The 13,344-nt window shown below is 43.6% G+C and overlaps 1 protein-coding gene across 4 annotated transcripts in view; it reads right to left on the bottom strand.

The window, feature by feature from the left end:
- LOC121286821 (protein SOGA1-like) overlaps window positions 1–13,344 on the bottom strand; it is a 111,467-nt gene that overhangs the window by 57,053 nt on the left and 41,070 nt on the right. For all 4 annotated transcript variants that reach the window (XM_041203877.1, XM_041203879.1, XM_041203876.1 and 1 more), the window contains exon 5: window positions 11,687–12,976. In XM_041203877.1, coding sequence (XP_041059811.1) covers window positions 11,687–12,976 — 1,290 coding nt within the window. The remainder of the gene's footprint in view (window positions 1–11,686; window positions 12,977–13,344) is intronic.

Below are 13,344 nucleotides of genomic sequence, written 5' to 3'. Positions count from 1 at the left end.
GGGTGAAAAAATTCTTCCTCACATCCCCTCTAAACCTCCTGCCCCTTACCTTAAATCTATGACCCCTGGTTATTGATCCCACCACCAAGGGGAAAAGTTCCTTTCTGTCTACTCTATCTATGCCCCTCATAATTTTATACACCTCAATTATGTCCCCCCTCAATCTCCTCTGCTCCAGGGAAAATAACCCCAGTCTATCCAATCTCTCCTCATAACTAATACTCTCCAGCCCAGGCAACATCCTGGTAAATCTCCTCTGCACTCTCTCTAGTGCAATCACATCTTTCCTATAATGTGGATTCCAGAAACACACACAATACTCTAGCTGTGGCCTAACCAGCGTTTTATACAGTTCCAGCATAACTTCCCTGCTCTTATATTCTATGCCTCGGCTAATAAAGGCAAGTAACCCATATGCCTTCTTAACCACCTTTTCTACCTGCCCCGCTACCATGCACAACAAGGTCCCTCTGATCCTCGGTACTTCCCAGGGTCCTACCATTCATCATATATTCCCGTGCCTTGTTTGTCCTGCCCAAGTGCATCGCCTCACACTTATCCTGATTAAATTCCATTTGCCACTGATCAGTCCAGAAGGAAGGTCTCATTGATGGGAGACATCCTGAGGGGTAGGCCCGGGTACCCAGGGCCAGATCTGTACAGGACACTAGGAACCTCTTCATACGGAGCAATTTACTTAAGCAGAATTAAGGATCTCACTGCAAATCCAACAGCAAGTCCTTGGCAAGCAGTTGTGGCCCTGCCACATAAGTGTCCATTGACATTGGTGCCCTACTTCTTCCAGGAGATGCCCAATCCCAACAAGAGAGAATGCCAACAGCAACTCTTGACATTCAATGTCACCAGCGGGGCCAAATCCAGCAAGATCACCATCCCTGGGTTCACCATTGTGCTCAGATTAATCTTGGAATGTCCTTTCAAAGCTGGGCCTGCGATTTTCTGCTCAAGGCTGGCAAATAACTGGAGACCATTTCACCTTGTGCCTAGCCAAAGCATGTCCACCATGTCAAGAGTACATCTATGCAGTGCGAGTTGAGACTCAAGGCCTGCATATATGAGTTCATGGGCCAATAGATATGCAACAATTGGATACCGTTCAGGAATAAGCCACAGTGTGCTTGCTGCACCACCCGCTTCCTTCCAGAATCTCCACCCGCTACCGACACACGGTGACATCACTGTGCGACATCTACAACACGCAGTGCTGCAACTCACCAAGGCTCCTTGTCAACCCATGGCCTCTGCCACGAGAAGGACGAAGACTTCAATTGCAAGGGAGTTCCGACAGTACAAGCTTCAATCAAAGACACATAATATCCTGACCTGTGGAGCAGCCACTGTGCTCTCATCATGGAACACTCAAATGCGTTTCCTTGCCTTTCGCACAGCATTCATGGAACTGCACCATTATGAATGGCATCTTTTCAGCGAGTTGGGCATCGTAACTGCCTCAAATGCATCTATGATGGCAGCAAAGGCTGGAACAGCCCTCTACATCGGCACCCTGCTATATTTTCTGAATGTCTGGATAAAGACTCAGCCTTCCACTGCTGGACATGCATGGTCGCACCCTTCACACTCACACCATTATTAAGGGATGGATTACTGGCTGCAGTCTCCATTGCCACTGGTAAAAACCTGCTTCTTGTTTCCCTGGTAATTATAGCTGTGACTGTACAATGACAGACCACCACATCCATTGCCAAAAGTAGTTTATTTACAATGTGCATTAAAATAATTATTAACATAGTGATAGCAAATGATGCCATTGTGAACCCACCAATGATCGAGGTGATGCAGCACCCTGAGCTCGTGAAGTGCTCCATGTAGAGCTCCCCATGTCGCCTTGGAGGATGTGGAGGCAGGTTGCTCACCTCTCCAGCTGTATGGCATTGAGGAACGTGGTGGCAGGTCTCATTGTGAAGGGCCCACTGGTGAGCTACCTGAGACTGTGGGCTCTACAGGGGCAGCTGTTGTCACAGGGACATGTATCACAGATGAGGACTATGGCAGAGAGGCCAAGGAAACTGTGGAAGATGGGGGTGCTAAAATCAATTTGGAACCTTCACCCACCTCAATAACCTCCACAGCCCTGGGCTGACTCTCAGGCAGATTAGCTGGTGTTATGCCACCAGTATGAATGTCCTGTTGTGGGCATGCAGCTCCTTGCATACTCCATGGAGATGAGCACTCATACTCTGAATGGCCCACACCAGGCTACTGAGTGAAACTTGAAACCTTTGCAGGACGTCACAAGCTGCTCCTGTAGGCACTCGATGTGATACTGCACCTCTGTCCATGAGATTGGTCATTTTTCATGGATGGAATTCATATAATCAAACCTCTGAGACATGGTTGAGCTCATCACCATGATGGACTCCTCCACTTGAGGTGCGTGAATTTGCATTGCCTCAGGGAACTCTGCCAGATGTCCACACATCTGCTGTTCATGCTCCAAGTGCTGCGCCACATAAGGTGACTCCTGAGGACCTACCTCAATGACTGCTGGAACATCGTCATGACTGCCTTCCCCACGCCGAGGGGGACTGTGTACAGATGTCTCTGATTCAGTTGCCTCCTTCTGCACTCTGTTGCGGTATCCTTCACCACGTGAAATCAACTCTACATGCGCGCCACATCCCTCCGAAGTGCGAGTATCAGTGTTAGCGGAATGTGGGCTGGCCAGATGTGACGGTGCTTCATCGGCCATCCCCTTCCCCTCCTGACTCCCAAGAGATCAGGCAGCCTGGGATGGAGAGGGGAGATGGGAGTGGGGCAGTAGCAGCCACCGATGAGATATCCGTGATACCACAAAACGAGGTAGAGTAAGGTCTGAATATTTTGAGAGCATGCCCGGATTCAGTCTAGTGCTTTCAACCATCTTGACAGAACCTCATCATGCAACCCACCTATCACACTCCCCATCAAACTAGCTTTCCAACCTGTTAAGTGGGCTAACAGCATCACCTCCACTACTGACCCCATGATTGAACATGGACCTAACACTGCCTTTAGCACCTATGAGCTATTCACCATCTCTGACAATGAGCGAGAGGGCACTCTGACAATCTCCATTGCTCCCTCTTCAGTTGAGTGAATCGCCTTAGCCGAGTTGATGCACCCCAAGCCCAGACCATATCTCTGGTGATGAAAACTCTCTTCTCCTGCGAGTGCAAAATACAAAGTGATGTCAGCCTATTCTATGCTGCATCCAGTGACGAAGCTCGTCAATATGGCAGTGTGGTCATCATGTAGGGTGTTGGATACTGTGCAGTGGGTCTTAATGAAGTCTTTGTAGTCTTAAGTAGGTTAAATGTATGCATTTGTTAACTACAAGAACTATATACATTAATACAGTGAAGGGTTCAGGCTAGGAGCTGCTTCCAAGCTTGCTTGCATACATGGCTCTGTTCAACATCAGACTGACCCCTACGTGTGGTTCATGTGTTCCAGCATCATCAGTGCCACTGTCATGCTGTCCGGGAATTGCAGTGATTGCTATGTGGTCACAGTGTTGACCTCATCAACGGTCATCAGAGCTGGAGGTTGAGGCTCTTCTGGCTGCTGGTTGCTCTCTTGTCCATCCTTCAATGGAGGCATCGTGGTAGCTATTTGTGTGGTTGGCCGGTCTGACCAATGAGGGCTTTCCGGCACCTATAATGAAAATGGACAAACCTGTTTTGCAAAGCGAGAAGACAGTTCAGAATTGAAGTCCCAGTCAGGACACTCATTCTTGTTTGAGCTCTCGGGAACTTGCAGTTCTATATAATTTATGATAGTGATTGTCTTGAACTCTGTCATTTTGTGGAGATTCAGGGCTACACAGGCACCTCTGCTCAAGAGAGAAAAAGACTGGTTACGGATGCCGTACATTAGCTCGAAGAATTGTTTGCCGCCATACCTTAGTGGTTCCAGAATCATGCATACGGTCAGAAGTTGGATTCCTCCAGGCCCATAGAGCACTGTGTCTGTTGTTCGAAGCCAGAGGTCTCTCAGTCACAGTTCTTTGTCCAATAGGATCATAACACTGGCTCCCAAGTCCAATTTAAAGTTTGTGAGATGGCCGTTAGCCAAAATGTTTGCATTCGAGTTCAAAAACCTAGGGTCCTTGACCACACCCAAGAAGCATGGCTGAGTGTCTTCTTGGTGTGCAGTCTCAACCTTATGAATCATTTTTGGGTCCCTGTGTGTTTAGGTGTTTTGGTCTTGCACAGTTTGCTGAAGTGTCCAATTCTGTTACATTGGAAGCATTGGGCTGAAATTGCAGAACATTGATCTTGCCTGTGGGGGTGCTTTGCTCCACATAGTTGCTGTACTGGCTGATTGGGGTATTGCTTCCCTTGGCCTGGAGTGTCCCTGTTTCTGTGCTGGTCACCCAACTGGACTGTAGGGTTTCCTTTGTACCAACATTTACTTTCTCCTCTTAAAATGTGCCTGTGCTGCACACAGTGTTCAGATTGCCTAACAATCTGGATCACTTTCTCGAAGGTTAGATATTCCTTAACTTGCAGCAAGAGAGAGAGAGTGGTCATCTGCTATTCCTGCAACTATTCTATCCATGATAAGTTCAGATTTTAGGTCTCCGAATTCACAGCCTTCAGCCATCCTGTATAGATCATTAATGAATGAGTCGACAGGTTCTCCTGGCTTCTGGACATGATTATTAAATATAGTCCTTTTGAGGATTTGTTACTTCTTAGGTTAAAATAATCATCAAATGATTTTAGTACTTCTTCAAATTGAGCGGATGACTTGTTGATTCCTTGTCTAGCAGTAATGTTGTCAGCTAGCAGGCCTACTGAGTAAAGCAGCGTGTTAACTTGATCAGCTTTTGTCTTTTAATCCAGACCTGAAGCAATCATGTATCTAAAGAATCTTTTTTCCCAAGTCCCCAATTATGTGATTGATCTGGGCCTTGGATAAGTCCCAGTTCATCTGAAAGAATGGTTTTCTGATCCATGGTTAAAAAATTTTCAAGTGTAGGTTAAGCTTTAAGAAGTTGCTAAAATTCAAGATGGTGCCGCTGTTTGTTTGAAGACAAAGGGTTTATCCGTGCTTGCCTGTTTTGGTGGGCTTCCTCTGCAATGATGCTCGCACTCAGCCTTGAAAAAAATTTAATCAATGGCTGCCTGCAAACCTCTCCATCTCAGCACTATGCTTTGAGGTCATGAAAGCATTGACACTTGACCTTTAAAGCTGATTCTTTAGTTGCGATTCTTCCAAATTAATTAATTATCCTCCCCTTCTGCTTTTTGGGATGAGCTCTGATGCCACATGTTCACTTGGGAATCTTGTTTCTCTGACGGATTTTTTAAAACATGTTTTTAAAATTTCTGACCACTAAACTATTTAAAGGTTTCTCAGGACTTGCTGCGTCTTGGAAGTTGGAAGTTTTAGCTCACCTCTGCTAGGTCTGCTGACTCTGCACTTTGGACTTCCAAGAAGTCCTATGGAGTATTCTACTGCAATGAGGATTTTTAAATTTCTGCCTTCAGCTTCCAAGCCTTTCTTTGGAGCTTTCCCCGGCAATTTTCCTCTGCGCGTCTAATTCCTAGCTTTTCTTCAGGTCAGAATGCGTCTTCAAATTTTTCATTAGTCTTGCAGAATTTTAGTTTTTCTCTGCATTTTTTTTTTTGCAAGGTTTAGGGTTTTTCCATTCACTGCCACCATGTTGTAGGGTATTGGATGCTATTAGGTAGGTCTTAATAAAGTCTTTGTAGTTTTAAGTTAACTGTATGTATTTATTAACTGCAAGAACTATGTATACAGTAAAGGGTTCAACCTAGGAGCTGTCTCCATGCTTGCTTGTGCACACAGCTCTGTCCAACATTAGACTGACCCCTAGCTCAGTGTTCTCGTACATTACTGTTATTGTATTCAGTCCCATATTAACCCTATATATGCCAGACACTTATACCACAGATCAGAGTTGCCATTCACATTACCCCATAACTTCTTGGACCTACACAAGTGTCTTGACTATCCACTCGTCCATGTTGTAGGAGTGGTATGTACCAAGTGTGCCCCAGCTGTTGCAGCATTCAGCTGTCATGCATCACAGGGATATGTGTCTGCTTCTGTGGCTCACCACAATCTTCTCAAGGGCAATTAGGGATGCCCACATGCCATGAATGAATACATTTTTAAAAAACTCACCTTGCTGGAGCGCATTGTGGACCTGCTCACAGCACTGGATCCATGAACTATGGTCTTCCCTTGCTGCGCTCACAGTGGATGTAATCTTCTGCCAAGTTCGTTTCGTTATGCCGGGTGCATTACTCTTTACTGTGGGATAAAAAATGTCCTCCCGCGTTACCTCTTGGACCAGAATCTCGAAGTCCTGGTTGCAGAACATCCAGCATCTGTCCTCCTTTGTGATATGCTGGCATGACAATGAAGAAACCGCACCGGCAAGTAAGATTCCTTGCTTCATTTGGTGCAACACATGACCGATCTCCGTTCACATGCAGGAACCTGATTAATCTAGTGATTCACAGACTGATGTTTCTGGTTGGGGGGGGGGGGGGGGGGGGGGGGGGGTGGAGAGTGTGAATGCTGGGTGACCTGGCAGTTGTTCTCATCATGCCAACATGGCATGTTTGTACCCGGTGCAAATGCCCCTGCTGCCCTGCCCCCTCAGCGTCACACTTGTCTGAAATGACAGTGTGCCGCAGCGAGGGTAATAAACAAGGCACGTTTGGTTGCCGACGCCTTGACAGACGGTTGGTGAAAAGGACAAGTTGGAAGGGCAAAGACTCTGCATGTGGCATTTAAAAATCAGCTCCTGAGACATTATGATAATCTCACTTAATGCAGAGTGTTGGGAAATACTGAAGCTGCCAAGATGCAGCCATCTCCATGGCTGGGTGCTATGAAGCTTTGCCAGCGTTGAGTTACCGCTATGTGGTCCTTCAAAAGAGAAGGTTAATAGGTAGCATTAAACTCTTTCTATGGGCCATTTCTTCCACGGTAACTAACCAGTTAGCCAATTATTACACTTCTTACTCACATGACTGCTGATGGGCAGCTTCTCAAACCAGCAATACTACAAAAGCTTCCTCCCTCACAGCAGTAACAGCATCCAGGAAGGGCCAAGCTAAAATCCTTCCTCCTTGTCATCAAGGCCTGCCTCCACCTCCTATCTGCTTCTGGGGTTGGCAAGCCTGATTCCATCCTGCCCCAATTTGCCCTCCCCTACCCACCCCACCGGAATGAAAAATCACACGTCGGGGCACTTTTACCAAGGCAGATCTGGCAAGTTGGGTAATTTCCCAACTCGAGTTACCAACATTGGTAGCAAAAACCAAGCCCTTAGACTTTTTTACTCTGTCACATTCAGAATAAACCTGCTGAGATACTGTAGGCTCATTAAGACTTAAAGTATGAGGTTTAGGCAGAATAAGATCACAACATGTATAGAGAGGTAATATTTTTCTCCATTTCTGTTTACGTTGGGTTTTGAGTGTCAACGCTTTTAGGAAAGTTCATCAAGTAACTTGCATCTTTTAAAAAAAAAATCCCTGATTAGTTAACTTCAAAGGCAGCAGCACTACTTTCCTACTTAAACTGGATTTACTTATAAGTATAATGGCATATGCATGTCTTAACTGGTTATTCTGTATAAGTAGACTGTCTTTGAGTTGAGATTTAAGGCCCCCCTACTCAGTCAAGTGGACATAAAAGAGATCCTATGGCAGTATTTCGGGGGCGGGGGGGGGTATTCTTGGTGAACTGGCCAATAGTTATGCCTCAATCAATATCACAATAAAGGAGATTTTCTGGCCATTATCACATTGATGCTTGTGGAGAGTTGCTGTGCACAAATTGGCATTTCCTACATCAGTGGTCTCCAAACTGGGGTCCGTGCACACCTGGCAGTCTATAGAGTCTTTTCAGGGGGGTTTACAAAATAATCTTTCTAGTGGGCGAGAGTGACAGAAAAACGGAAGGGTGAAAAGGGAAGGAAGGGAAAAAAGACAAGACACTTGCTTTGTATAAATTACAGTCCTCAATGTGAGTCCCACATGAGTGGCTGACAAAATGTCCACTTCTGACGGTAACAAATACTCAACCTTCTTCGCAATGATGGACACCTCGGCTGCCATGGTTTTTAGTGGTGATCCTTGCACTTAATTTCAGCAAAAGGAGAGGGGAGATAGGAGGTCAACTGTTGCTGTGATATGGGTACATTTAATTTGGACTCACGTAGTTGGCAGGTGCTATCATAATGTCTGGTCTGCTGAGTATTACCAACATTTTCTGTTTATATTACTCTCTTATTTGTTTGGTTCTTGTTATTGTGAAAAAGCTGTCAGGATAATTTACTTAAATCTTTCATCATGTTGCCATAAAGTAAATTCCTTGAATCATTAAATAACACCGAGAACCTTGGCTTGGTATCATAAGTCTGTGTCACATCCACATGAGTGCTTGATAATGGAATTGGTGAGAAGGCAACCAGTCTGTTCATGGGAAGTTTTAAAAAAAATAATAACCTGCTTTGAGCCTGTTAAACATCTAAATGTGGTGAAATTGCTATTAATACTGATTATATCCAAACAGCTATTGGTCCAATCTGTGAACTGATTGGGTATGTTTGCCATTAGTTCAGTTAGAATGCACTAGAATGTTAGTGGAAATGACACTTCTATGTTATCTCTGATCTGTCTGGTCTGTCTCATTACTCACCAGTAAAATTATCCTACTGTTTTCTTATGAGCATTATTACAACACTTCAGTGTGGGTCAGTTAGCTCAGTTGCCTAGATGGTTAGAATGTGATGCAGAATGACACCAACAGCACGAGTTCAAACCCCATATCAGCTGTGGTAGTTCATGGAGGCCTGTCTTCTTGCCTTGCCCCATGCTTGATGTGGAGTGGTGCCCATCAAGCCATATAACCAATTGTCTCTCTCTCTAGTGGAAAGAGATGCCTATGGTACTTCATGGATTATGGCTAATTATCATTATTAAACATTCTAAACATGCAGCACCTTCCTATTATGAGTAGTTATATAATACCACTATTTTAGATTGGGGGTCCATGATTACTAATCTATTTGAAAACACGGCCCTTCAACCAAAAAGCTTGTGAACCACTGTCCTACATTACAACAGTGATGACACTTCAAAAAAATTTAATTGGTTTAAGTGCTTTGGCGTGCCTGTAGATTGTGAAATGCATTACATAAACACAATTCTTTTTATTTTGTTCTGATGGGAGAACATTTAAAAAAGTTGTAGAGTTTCCCTTGCTGTCCTAGTTTGTCAATAATGAATAAAAGTTATGTTCTGGGTAATCCCATTCCACTATACTGACCTGTGCAAAAGAGTCAGTGCAGAGGGGCCCAAAATTAAATCTTTGCTTAGAGTCTGTTTGTTTTTCTGTTAATGTTAACTAATATTCCTTTTGTTGTGCTAGGATTTTCCTGGGTGGAACCTGATAATTCTCATTCCAGCCTAATGATAGTGTATGAAAGATAAAAAAACAATAGACTTTATTTGCACAATACATACATGATTTTCTGGAAATACATTTAAATAGTCGAATGTGACCTTTTTGCCCTTAAAAAGTCAAGTGCTGACTGAAACTCAAATCCTAATCCCACATCAGGTATTATGTGCTGGTCTGTGCTCCCGCTTTTTATTTTCATGCTTGATAGGAAACCTTCAGGACACAATTTAAGAAAATACAGGATGTGCATAAGTATTAAATAAATGTGATGTACGTTGAGGGAATTCAGGCTCTGATGCACAGAAACAGGTGATCATTTTACAAATCTGCAGCCTTGTTATAGAGTTTCATCGGGTGGGAACATACATCAGGAATTTGGGCGTGAAGGACAACACACCCAGATTCCTAATCTGCACTCGCGTTGTGTGGAGCTCTGCAACACGTGCACAAACATATAAAAGAACCCCAGCACATTCTACAACTCAGAAACTGACAGCGAACTTTACAGCACCAGGATTCAGAGCATTGAGATCAATCCGTTTGATTTCAAGCTACTGGTCACTCCATACAAACACAAATTGGGAGGAGTAAGCCATTCGGCCCTTTGAGCCTGCTCCACCATTCAAAAAGATCATGGCTGATCTGATTGTGGCCTCAACTCCACATTTTGTCCATCCCTAATATCCTTTGGCCCCCTTGTTAGTCAAGAATCTATCTACCTCTGCCTTAAATATATTCACTGCTCCTGCCTCCACCTCTCTCTGGGAAAGAGAGTTCCAAAGATTCGTGACCCTTGGAGACAAAATTTCTTCTCTTCTCCGTCTTAAATGGAATACCCCTTATTTTTAAACTGTGTCCCCTGGTTCTAGTCTCTCCCACAAGGGGAAACATCCTTTCAGCATCCACCCTGTCAAATCCTCTCAGGATCTTACATGTTTCAATCAGCTCACCTCTCAATCTTCTAAACTCCAAAGGATATAGGCCCAGCCTGTCCAAACCTTCCTCGTAAGATAACCTCCCCGTCCCAGGTATCAGTCAAGTGAATCTTCTGAAATGCTTCTAACGCATTTATATCCTTTCTTAAATAAGGAGACCGAAACAGTATAGTACGCTAGATGTGGTCTCACCAATGCCTTGCACAAATGTAGCAAAACGTCACTACTTTTATATTTCATTCCCCTTGCAATAAACAACAACACTTCATTTGCCTTCTTAACCACTTGCTGTATCTGCATACTAACTTTTCCTGATTCGTTACCAGGGCACCCAGTTTCCGCTGTACCTCAGAATTCTGCAATCTCCCACCATTTATACATGCTGTTTTTCTAGTCTACCTGACAAAGTGGACAAGTTCACATTTTCCCATATTACACTCCATGTGCCAAATTTTTGCCCACTCACTTAACCTCTCTATGTCCCTTAGCATGCTCCTTATGTCCTTTTCACAACTTACATTTCCTATCTATCCTTGTGTCATCAGAAAATTTAGCAACCATACATTTGGTCCCTTCATACAAGTCATTGATATAAATTGTAAATAGTTGAGGCCCCAGCACTGATCCCGGTAGCATGCCACTCGTCACATCTTGCCAACCTGAAAAAGACCTACTTATCTCTACTCTCTGCTTCCTGTTAGCTAACCAATCCTCTATCCATACTAATGTGATGCCCCCTACACCAGGAGCTCTTATTTTGCGTTGTAACCTTTAATGTGGCACCTTGTCAGATGTCTTCTGAAAATCTTAAGTACAGCATATCCATAGGCTCCTCTTTATCCACATTGCTTGTTACTTCCTCAAAGGACTCCAATAAATTAATCAAACAGGATTTCCCTTTCTCAAATCCATGATAACTCTGCTTGACTACATTGAGATTTTCAAAGTGCCCTGTATAACTTCCTTAATAATAGGTTGCAGCAATTTCCCTATGACAGATGTTAAACCAACCTCTAGCTATTTTTCCCATTCAAACACATGCATCATTTTCTTGTACCATGCACACTTCATTGGTACAAAAGCTCCATGCTGATATACGGTGTTGCAATGCAATGAGTTGTTAGCTTTACCACTGTTAACTTTACAAAAATTTAGATTGAGGATTAGTTTGAGAAAATTTTTATTATTATTTTGTTACTTCAAGTGTGTAGCATGACAAACCAGGATGTTATCACAGGGAGTAAGAAGGAGAACTGCAAGGTAAAAGATTCTCTTACCTTTAAATCCGATGCAAATTCTTTTCCCACAGAGTCCATGGGCAAGTCCTGAGACATTGTTGTCATAGTGGACAGGAAGCTCGCCGACTCTGTTAGATGGGGTAAAGGGGACATGCTCCTGCTTTCTTCTCTGATACTTTCAACAAGACGGTCAATTTTCTCAGTAACAGATGCCAACTCAATCTTTAAACCAAGTAGCCTTGAATTAAAGGAGCTCAATAATTTAGTATCATTGGCATTTGCAGCTTCATCATTAATTTCATTGACAGACTGATTTGGCAAATCAATGGCTGAACAAAGCTTGGCATCAGAAATTAAGCCACCTGTGTCTGAAATTAAGAGATCAATGACTTCACTAACAAGTTCAGCTTGATCTTTAATGCTGAACAGAATCTCAAGGTCTTTACTTCCCAACAACTTAGCAGTGACATCATCATTATCAGCAATTCTGCTGCTCCCACTTCCAGAGGTTCTCTCTTGGATTTCCTTTGAATCAGTTTCTCCTCCAACTGGTACTTCTCTCCTGGGCTGAGGCGAAGAGATATCTACAGAGTCACTAATATCAGTATCAAGTTCTCTGGAACATTTTTGGCAGTGATAGGATGCCAGATCATAACGCTGAAGGTTTGAAACGAGCACACGATTCTCGTATTCCAGCTTCTTGACTTTCCCATTGAGGTCATTGATTTGGAGTCTTGCTGCCATGAGCTCTTCCTGGGAAGGTTCATTTAATGATGGGCAACTATCTGACCATGTTGACTCCTGATTGGATTCAGATTTGTATCTATTTAGTTCATTCATGAGGTGCTTATTTTGGTCCTCTAACTCAATTAAGGATCGCCTAAGAAGCTCTGCCTCCTCTTCCACAAATTGAAGGTGACGCCTGAGTTCACCAACATTCTCCCCAAACTCACCATAGCTAGTGCTGGTAATTCCGAGTCGGATATCCTGGCTTGAGGATTCTTTCTCACCATGACCTTTTAGATCATCCATTTCAGCTTTTAGTCCACGGTTTTCAACCTCCAATTCCACTGTCCTCCTGCTCAAAATGTTGGCTTCCTCCTCTACCAACTTTAGATGCAATTTTAGCTCAGCTTCTCTTACATGAGGAGATTCTCCAATTTCACCAATAGACACTGCACTGTCCAGGTCACCGTAAAGAGAGCTATACTTCACCAGTTCCTCTCTCATGTTTTCATTCTCCTTCACTAACTTGGTCAGCTTTTTGCACATCACAGCAGCTTCTTCTTTTGCAAAATGGAGCTGGCATTTCAGATCAGCACTATCCTCCTATTTTCAATCAAAAAAAATTAATATAAATGTACATATTTGAAAAGCAAATTAGTTCAGAATATGTTGTCACACACTATTTAAATTGCAAATTAAGCTTGATGACACAAGACCAGCGACATGCTGCACTGAACAATGTTGCAACATGAAAGGCACCACTGCCATCCTGATTTTGCAGTTTCCTGTTATGGACAAGTGTGTGCAGGTCAGGTACTTGCTGTTTGACTTGTGGGGGGGAGGTGAATCAGTCCCTAGACATTATTCTGCAAGTTCTACTGGTTGGTTTAGAACTGGCATTGGCAGACATTTAGGAGAAACAGAATTTGGAAAAGAAGGAAGATACAGCAGAGAGAGTGTCACCCTCTTAA

The sequence above is a fragment of the Carcharodon carcharias genome, chromosome 14 (genome assembly GCF_017639515.1).
Source record: "Carcharodon carcharias isolate sCarCar2 chromosome 14, sCarCar2.pri, whole genome shotgun sequence".
Lineage (NCBI taxonomy): Eukaryota > Metazoa > Chordata > Chondrichthyes > Lamniformes > Lamnidae > Carcharodon > Carcharodon carcharias.
Note: the sequence above shows the minus strand (reverse complement) of the source record. Positions and strands in the feature narration are given on the sequence as shown.